The 10,459-nt window shown below is 33.1% G+C and overlaps 1 protein-coding gene across 1 annotated transcript in view; it reads right to left on the bottom strand.

Annotated features, from left to right (window-relative positions):
- Window positions 1-2,451: 2,451 nt before the first annotated feature.
- Window positions 2,452-10,459, bottom strand: part of LOC140452949 (uncharacterized) — a 57,200-nt gene continuing 49,192 nt past the window's right edge. The window contains exons 4-7 of the mRNA XM_072547266.1: window positions 9,022-9,193; window positions 6,393-6,495; window positions 6,066-6,234; window positions 2,452-2,588 (exon numbers count right to left, since the gene is read on the bottom strand). Of these exons, the coding sequence (XP_072403367.1) occupies window positions 2,452-2,588; window positions 6,066-6,234; window positions 6,393-6,495; window positions 9,022-9,193 (581 nt within the window). The remainder of the gene's footprint in view (window positions 2,589-6,065; window positions 6,235-6,392; window positions 6,496-9,021; window positions 9,194-10,459) is intronic.

Genomic DNA, 10,459 nt, shown 5'->3' with positions numbered 1-10,459 from the left:
GGATCAGAGTTCAAGGCACGATGTTCTCATCGTTATATCTCTCATATAGTTTGGACTTGATATATCCCCAAATAAAAAAAATCACAAGGTGCAAGATCGCAGGCCAAAAAATATCTCCGTGGCCACTAATCAATCGATTAGGAAAAGTCGCACTGAGATATTCACTGACGATGCGAGAATTATGTACAGGACAACCATGGTATTGAAACCATATGGAATCGAAAGTTATTGGTAAATTACGAAGGGCTGGGACAATTTCATTTTGCAGAAGTTCCAAGTATTTCCGCCCAGTCAACATACCGTTTATAAAAAATGGACCAATGACATGATTCCCTATTATGCCTCCCCAAACATTTACTTTTCGAAGACACTGGGTACGAGCGACATAAATCTGACGAGGATTTCCTCGAGACCAATACCTAGCATTGATTGAATTGTGACGGCCATGCAATGAAAACGTACATTCATAGGTGAACAAAACGTTCTCTAAAAAATGTTCATCTTGATGTGACATTTACATTGCAGTTTGACAAAATTCTAAACGTCTATATTGATCCCCAGGGAATTGTTCGTTGGATTTATGAAGTTTATAGGGACGGTATCGATGTCTTTAAAAAATTTCACCTACTCTAAATTTTGGAATTCCATATTGTTCTCCGAGACAAGATGTTGATTGGGTAGGATTTTGCTCAATACTTGCACAAATCAAAGTGTCCCTTAGTTCCAAATCTGGATTTACCTCCCTTCGTCTGCGAACTCCTCTTGGAGCGAACACGGATCCATAAGTAAAAAAATTACGTATAATAGACTGAATTGTTGATCGTGATGGAGCCGGCCTATTTGGAAACATATTTACAAATTGTTGTCTAATCATGTTGTCTGATAATCCATTCACATGCCAGACAACAATTTGCACTTTTTCCTCGACCGTTAAAATCCTTTTCACGAATTGTTTTTTCAATAAAAAGTTTCTGTTTACCGTAAATAACACTTCTCGGTGTGTTATTATTTGATAACTTGAAGGCTTGATGATTTGGTTAGCTATAAAGCAGGTAGCTGTTCGCGCGCATCCATTCCAATGTCGTCAATTGTTTTGAAAATCATTACCTGTACAGAGGAATTGATATTAACACTGAGAATTTAGTGATGGACTTGCCATTAAACAGTCTTCAATGGATTATTTTCCATTCACAACTGAAGACTGTTAAACTGGAATTGAATTTGAAATATTTTGTATTTCTATTTTATAACATTGGAATAAGAATAAATTGTAAATAATGAGTTTTTCGAAAACTTGTTACCTAATATGTATCATATTTTCTATTATTTTTGATTGAGTAAAACAAAAATTTTACCCTTGGTGTGAATTGAACCCCAGTCTTCTTGTCAATAGACAACGTCTCTAACTATTACTCCAATTTTACATACAATAATTGTTTTCGGACTAAAACATACCTACCTTTAGTTTAGTCAAATATTTCAGTTGAGTTATTTTTATTATTAAATAAACTTAAAGATTTATAATTTAAAATCGCTACTAATTAATGTTTTTTACTATAATATATCTTAATATATTTAATCATTTATTCTAACATCAGAAATTATTAAAATAAAATATTTTCGAGGTCATCCGTATAATTATGACTGAAGTCAAACAGACACGTCTAATACTAGCCTTATCTCGTACTATCTCACAACTTAATCTGTTTCCTATCCTATCCGCTATTTTGCCGGGTGGTAAGACACTCATCACTGTATATGTGTATGTATATATATTTTTTCTCTTCTTTTTATTAATTGTTGTACTGATTTCCCAACTTTAAATTTATCTATTTTAGTCTATTCGATTGCAAATAATTAAAAAACTTTTTACTGCGCCTAATGAGATTAAAAGATCATGTAACTGGCTGTATGGCAAACTGCCCGAAGCCATAAAAAAAACTATATAAAATAGGGTTTATTTCCTTTAGGGAAAAAACAGATTTATAGATCAACCATTGTTGTCTACTGTTTGAAAGTAACTTGGAAAGTGTTAGTAGGATATGTTCTCATTCATTTATTAATTTTTTCTTTCTTGGTAAATTTTTTATCGGTTTGCTTTGTTGGAGTTTTTGCGTCAATGGCTTATATTAACCACTCTACTATTGTCAAATAATAATAGGTTAAATTATATTAACAATTTTTTATAAATGTGTATTACTGCACTTAGAAAAAAGCTGTGCTTGTTTAGAGAACGTGTTAAATAAAAATATTTTAAAATCAGTCAACTGGTTGATTTTAAATATAATAACATATACCCTGTTAACAAGAATCCCCACTAAAATATTCCCACTAGTATTTTATTTTTTAAGAGATATTCCGAAAAAACAAATTAAGTTAACAATGATTTACTTAAGATTAAGAAGAATACCCAGTTATTTACAAATTAATATTTCCCAAACATAAAAACCTTCAACTTCCTTGGTTTATATCAAGGTTGCTAAAATAGCAGGATGTGTATATGTAAGAAACTATGATGAGAGCGAAAATATTAAACGAGCTGCTGGACAATCCAGCGGAGCCTGTTTGCATTGCAGCTGGCATTTCACCTAAAAGAAAGATATGTTAGTATTTACATAAATATTTTTAATGTAGTAGTTTTAGCTATTTGTGTTAAATTTTTTTATTATTAAATTATTTATTCTTTTGTTTATAAATTAAATTTTCTATTACTTTTTTATAGACGTATATCGAAATTAATGATTTCTTTGTTTTGAAAAGATTGGCTACCAAATAAATGGTTATTACATGTTTTATATTGTGCCAATAAATAATATTTAATTGTTCAAATTTATAGTTCAGGCGTATTACCCAAAGAGTGGTTAACTTCGATTTTATTTGTCTCGCAATGTCAACGCAAGAGAATGCAGAGATCACCGCACCATTAACTTGATGTCTCATGTGCTAAAGTTACTACTAAAAGTCATCCATAACCGAATATATCACAAACTGGACATAGACGTTAATGATACACAATTTGGTTTTCACAAAGGCCTAGGAATGCGTGAAGCTCTTTTTTCACTTAATATACTGATACAAAGATACCTGGACGTTAATCAAGATATGTATACGCATGTTTTATTGACTATAATAAAGCATTCGATAAAGTACGACATAAACAATTAATGAATGTCCTAAACTCAAAGAAGATTGACTACAACGATCTCAGGATCATATTAAATTTATACTATAAACACCGAATAAAAGTACGTGTTAACGAACAGCTGTCAGAAGAAATTGAAATTAGAAGTGGAGTGAGACAGGTATGCATATTGCCGCCAATTCATTTTAATACCTACACCGAAGAGATTCTGAAAAACGCTTTTAAGGGTGAAACAGCTGGAATAAAGGTAAATGTAGTTCCCGTTAACAGCATTAGATATGTGGACGACACTGTGATCTTAGCCAAAAATATTGAATATCTTCAGAGACTGGTGACCAGAATAGCGGAGCTAGCGGAATGGAAAAGAGTATGGTCTACCAATGAATCGAAATTTATGAAAATATCGAAAACTCAAAAAAATAACGAGAATCTCCTAATAAACGGAACCAACGTCAAACAAGTGGATAAATATGCATCTCTGGGAACAACGATTAACTCCACAAATGATTACATTCAGGAGATCAAAATAGAAAAGGCTAGAGCAAATTTCAACAAAATGAGAAGAGTGCTATGTACAAGGGATTTAAAATTGGAACTAAGAGTTAGGTTGGCGAGGTGCTATGTTTTTTCGACTTTATTTGATGGAATGGAATCTTCGACCTTGAATGCGACATTAATGAAAAAACTGGAATCATTCGAGCTGTGGGTGTATAGAAGAATTCTGAAAATATCGTGGACAGAACACGTCACAAACAAAGAGGTTCTGAGAAGGATGAATAAAGAAATAGAAATTTGAAATACAGTTAAAACAAGAAAATTGGAATATCTCGGACATATTACACATGGAGAGAAATACACCTTGCTCCAACTGATTATGCAGGGAAACATTCAAGGAAAAAGAAGCATAGGGAGGCGCAGAATGTCATGGCTGCGCAACCTGAGCGAGTGGTACGGATGTACATCAAATGAACTTTTCAGCCGTCTCAAAAATCCGAATAGCTATGATGATTGCCGACCTCCGTCGCGGAGATGGCACTTGAAGAAGAAGAATAAATAATATAAATATTACATTTACACAAAATTAAAAGTACTATTCGCCAAATATCACACAATTAAAGAAGGCAAAAGGAAGTAAAAAGGAAAAGTTAAAAAATTAAGATAAAAAAGATTAAAATCATTTAGAAATTTTTAAAAATTCTGGAAGTAAATCTACAAGACCGAATGACTGATAATGGAGGTGTTGGTGACTATTGTAGAAAGTATAGACTACCCACCGTGACTAACAAATAAAGGAGCAGAAGGGACAAATTATCCGCTCATAACAAGTTCCTGCTCTAAAATCAAATCCTCAAGGCTGTTTCGAGTTGTGGTATACAACTATAAGTTTGTACCAGCGAAAGTAATACAGATAATCCAACGTTTCCGGAAGAAGGTACTAAGGAATATCTTTGGTGCTCCGTGCTAGATTAGAAACCGTAACATTTAAAAAGACTATCCCGCTCGTAACCACCCAGATAGACTCAATCATCACGTGAATATCGAGACCATCCAGATAATTGACAAAAGGTCCACGAAACATAGATATGCCGGTTTGTTGTATTCTAATGATTTCTCTTGCACTTGCCTCATTATTTATATTGCGTCGGTGCATGATCTTCCTGACCTAAAACCTTGTTGTTCTTCTGTTTGTGTTATAATTTCATTCAGTTTATGCTTTAGTGCAGTTTATTGCTATCACTTTGGTTATTAATTTTAGTGTTGTTTTTAATAAATTAATTCCTCGGTAATTTTCCGGGTCCGATTTGTCTCCCTTTCTCATTTTTTGACAATAGAATTCTTATATAAAATTGACAGTTACTAAAGCATATACTTGACAAATTCTAAAACCACTTGAATATATGAGTTAAAATTTACAAATAATTGAAATATAAAATCTTGTTCTTCCAAAAACAAGAATACAGAAAATGAGAACAATGAATAAATTAAAAAAGAACAGTGAAGTTTTGAAAGGTAATATTGAAGACTTACCCCTAGGTGGAGGTTGAAATTACAATGAAAAATAAAATATTTAACTGAAAACAGCCCATTAAAACAGTATAAAACTGAACCCTGCTTTCTACTGTTTATCAGAAGTAAGGAAGAAATACCTTGTTGATAAGATGACAAGTGTCATCAGTTTTACCAATTATTAAAAATACACGATGTACACAAGAGACGTGTAGAAATGTGATACAAAAAGTAAAAGAACATAGTAAAAGAAAATAGAACAATAATAGTTGAAGACGATATTATATTTAGTCGTAAGAAAATTGGGATGACACCTATTTTTAAAATAAAAACAGAAAGTTGACACATAAACTAAATTCAAAGAAATTTAGAATAAAATAATTACAAAGACAAAGAATAACTTTTTAAAAACTGTTTATTTAAATAGGTGATTTCTCTAGATTATTATGTGTTGAATCCAAATATGGCCTAATTTTTGTTCGTATCACCCATAATTTTTGAGCAATCTGCTGTCTATTATACATATAGTAAAAAACCCATATGGTATATGGTGAAATTAATGAAACAGTGTGTTCCATCATAAGCATGGTTTGCATTTACATGTAAAATACATATTCTGAAAAAATAAAAACAAAATATCATAGAAAAAAAAAAGGATTGATTAATCGAAAAAACCAAAACTGCCTGTAGGTAATAAAGCTGTCATCCTAGAAACTAGTCGTCATATATGAATCGTATGTTGTCAATAAATCCAAAATCAAAAATCACTCAGACCAGTCAAAAATTCTTCACCACTTCGTAGAAAGTAATAGTAATGGTAGCAGTAGTAAAGCAGTAGCAAGAGTAGTTCATATCTAAAAAGAATAATCTGCATATCCTGATAATCCCAAAGGGTAAGTGAAAATTAAAAACTTACCATTTAATAAATGAACTCGTATACTTGCAACATCAGCATTTGAAGGGCTGCAGGAATATTTTCCAGAGTCCTGTATACCAGCATTCTGGATTAGTAAGAAACTTGTAGTAACATCGCCCTTTTCAGTGATCACGCTTACCCCACCACGGCTGGAATCATAGCTGATAACCTATTAAAACAAGGAAGATTAATGTTTATTGTATTGTAACTAGGCAAAATTAAAACTACGGTGGACTGTAAAATACTGGCTTTAATGCTGTTTAAACAAAAACATGATCGTCTTTTGTAAAATGAAAACTGTTTCTTGCACGAATTTATTGTCTTTACCGAAACTGCCAACGGCTTTGCTGGTTGATGTCTAGTCTGGATCTCCCTGTCGTCTCCTCGGTGCGCGCACTCCTGGTTGAAGACACGCACACTGTTGCCGGTTCTACAAAAAGTCTAAGATAATTTTTTGCGGCGCAAACAATTAATATGTTTCATTTAAGATAATTAATTTGCCTGCTTACAATATATAATCCAAACAAAGATTTGAGGACCGGGACGCCGTCGTATCTCGTGGTTGAAAAACCTCCGACAATGGTTTGGGATGACCTCCGCGGAGCTGTTTCGCAGAGTAGTCAACAAAACCATGATCGCCCTTTTTATATTCTCTGGATTTCTGAATTATTTGTTCTAATATATGGATGGCGTTTGTTGTTGATCGTTCTGGACGAAATCCGTTCTGGTAATCACCTAATATTTTCTCTTATTATGCTTCTAATTTCTGGTTAACTAAGTTAGCTATGATTTTATGAGTTTTATTGAGAAGCGTTATTGCTCTATGATTAGAGCATTTTTCCTTATCTCCTTTTTTGTGGATTGGTGTAATTATTCCAGTTGTCCACTCTACAGGCATTTGATTCCTTTCCCTATGTAGGTGCTTACCGCCGTACTTTATTAGTTCTTTTACTAATTTATCTTTTTCTGCTGCTTTACCATTTTTTGCCCTATTTATTTCCTTTTTTATTTCAGCAACGTTAGGGCATTCTATTCTTACCCCTCCCCCTGTTTTTTCTACGTCTTCAAACTTCACTTATTTCGTTTTCTCCACTTTGTTTAAGGTTGTGCAGCAATATTCTTTCCAAAATTTTCCCATCGTTGTGGGGTCATGTTCAATTCTTCGCTCGTTATCACTTATACCCCTTACTACAGATGTCCGCTTGTGATTAAATGATTGTACCTTTTCATAGAATTCTTTCAATTTGTGGGTACGTCTGTCTTGCTCTATTGCTCCTAGTTGTTAGTTTAACCACTTGATCTTTTCTCCGATTTCTTCTTGTAGATGGAGTTTGCACCATTTTTTGCATTTCGTATTCTTTTACGCAGAACACTCAAGCAATCAAAAATAAAACACTTTGAAGGTCAACTGACAAAATATAAAACTATATTATATACTAAGATAATCAACATGAACTGTTATTATATAGGCTCTGAAGTAGAGGGGGCATAAGAAACAGACGAAAACATACATCGAAAAGAGTAATGGGAAAATAAATAAAAAATATCAACTTTAAATAAAGCAAACGGATGGCAAAAAAGACAAGAGTACACAAAAAACTGGTAAACAAAATGGAACGGAATTCAACAACTATTGTGTGAGATTATCAGCCTCGCCATCGATAACTTGTTGCAATTAAAAGGCAGTAAGGTGCATAAGATATTTACCGGTAAGACTCTAGAACAAGTAGAAATTACTCCAAAGATTACTCCAAAGAAAAATCAAAGTTCGAATAGAAAAACACGAACAAACTTTAACAAAATGAGACTGGTACATTCCCATTTCATTGACGTACAAGTGTTGAATGGTACAAGAGATCTGTAACTGGAATTGAGACTTAGACTGTCCAATAATTACATTTTCTCGACTATGCTTTAAGAAATAAAAACGTAGACCCTTAAAGTGTAGACTACTAAAACAAAGGAATCATTATATGCATTTACAGAAAAAATCTGAATATAAGTATTATAGACAGAGCATGTAACAAACAATGAAGTCATGAGAAGAATTACCACAGGAATGGAAATAGTGGAAACCATCAAAACACGAAAGCTACAATACCTGGGTTATGTTATGCATCGGAAGAGAAAATGGTACGTAAAAAATAAGATACATTGTGCTCAACTATAGTATATGATAATAATGATGAAATTCGCCTTAGATTCAAGTATTTTTGAGCATTTTTATATTGTAATCTAACAGTAATTATCGTGGCTGAATGGATCAAGTTATCCAAAGCCATTAATTAAATAAATAAAAAAAAAAATTGAAATCTTAACTTGGTATATTTAAGTATTTTAAACACAGAGAGCATTTAAAAAAATACCCTCAAAAAAATTACTACAAAATGAATAATATAGCAGTAGAGATTATTTTGGAGTGGTACACAAATATGTTGATGTCTACTTAATCATCCGAAGATATTATTCGAATGATAAAATTGACCGACATCTCCTAAACATTGTAAATAGGAGGAAAACAAAATATTTCGGCCACACAGCTAGAGGACATAAATATCATCTGTCTCGACTTATAATACAAGGAAACAGTAAAAGGAAAAAGATGGATAGAATAATTATTTGGGAGTATAAATATCTCACCAGTAAAGAAAATTTTCGAGACATAATGACAGCCAAAGTTTGCTACTTGTATCCTGCTCTGGTGTCTTCTGTTAAAATCCAGTTTTCTGATCCATGTGTCCTTTTTCTCCTATATATTGTTTTGTATATTGTCATCTTCGTTTTTCTTCAAATTTCTTTGTTGTTGAGGAATCCTCCATTCAATGCCTGGAACAGTTTTCTACCTATTCTTCTTCTTACCCTTACGTCTCTTATCAAGCTGCTTTCTATTTTTTGCTATGGTTCCATAACATCGATCCATTTTTCTGCTTTTTTCCCACTCTAGCGTTCATATCACCTTCGCTGTACAATTAGTTTCGTTTTTAGTTGCATCTTCATAGGTCCATAGCACATAATTAGGTTTGTAATCGTTTCCTTTGTGCCTATCTCTATATCTACTTCAAATATACGATATTTTTCTTTATCATGCATGCTGCCTCTGCCTGGAGTCTCTTTTTTCTTCGAATCCACTATATATTAATATGAAAACGGTAGTTAAGTCTGTATTGGAACGCGTTGATAAAGGGGGCAGAGACAATGTTATCACTACAGCTCTCAAAAACTCTATTTGGTAGAAACTTCTGTCTTCATCTTCTAGAAAAGTTCTCTTTTTTAAGTTTAAACTGATAATCTCTGAGGCGTTCATCTTGATTTATGGTAAAGATTTCGTCGAAATTTCCGAAAGTTAATTTTAATATTTTAAATGTGATAATAAGTCTCCACGTTGTCGTTGAAGTTCAAAAGACGTTAGGTTAGCCATACTATTTTCTTCTGTATAAGAAGGTCTTCTCAGTCCCAAAGGAATTCGAGTGGCTTTTCATTGAATGTTTTCAAACAAACTTTTGTCTCGAACTAAATCAGAATATCACGTTGGACCAGCGTATTCAAGAATCAGTCTTACGTAAAGAGTGTAAAGATAACAGAATGTCTACATTGAAACTCTCGAAAAACATCTCAGATATAGTTTGGATTTCGCAAGTTTATAAATAGAAGTAATATGGTCAGACCACGTTAGGCTGCCGTTTACGTTAACATTAAGGTTGTTATACGAGAACACAGAATCTAATGGTTGCTGGTCAACACAGTAAGACACAAGTGGGTTATTTTTACCAGTTCGAAGCACTACACATTTTTTTTGCATTTAAGGGTAGTAGTCACTGGAAAACCAAGTTAAAATAAAGTCTGAGTCCATTTGGAGGGTTAGCTGGTATTTAACTGGAATGGCATAGATTTTTGTGTCATCGGCATATAACGATATTTTACTTGAAACATAATAACTAATATCGCTGCCTGTCTTGTGGAAAAGATTCGCCAACTTTAACTTTACATATAGTGTCGATCTGTCAGGAAATCATCTATCCAACGAAGCGAAGTACCGCGAGCGCCGAAATGTTCTAACTAATGAATAAATCTGCGCTAAGGAACACGGTCAAAGGCTTTAGAAAAATCTAAATAAACAACGTCGACCAGTTGCGAACTGTTAATGGATGACATCCAGTCGTTAACACAATATAGGAGATTGGTTAAGGTAGGAACAAACCGACCAGAGATAAATCCATGTTGTTTTGTTGAAATAACATGTCCCTAGAGAAGGAATTTAGTTATTTCCTCGGAAATAATGGCTTTCATGACTTTGCCAACTACTGACAGCAAGCTAATCAGGCGATAATTGTTGTGGTCTATTTTGTTGCCTTTTTTTAAAAATAAATGTGACGGATGCTTATTTTATAACTAAA

Source organism: Diabrotica undecimpunctata, chromosome 11 (genome assembly GCF_040954645.1).
Source record: "Diabrotica undecimpunctata isolate CICGRU chromosome 11, icDiaUnde3, whole genome shotgun sequence".
NCBI lineage: Eukaryota > Metazoa > Arthropoda > Insecta > Coleoptera > Chrysomelidae > Diabrotica > Diabrotica undecimpunctata.
Note: the sequence above shows the minus strand (reverse complement) of the source record. Positions and strands in the feature narration are given on the sequence as shown.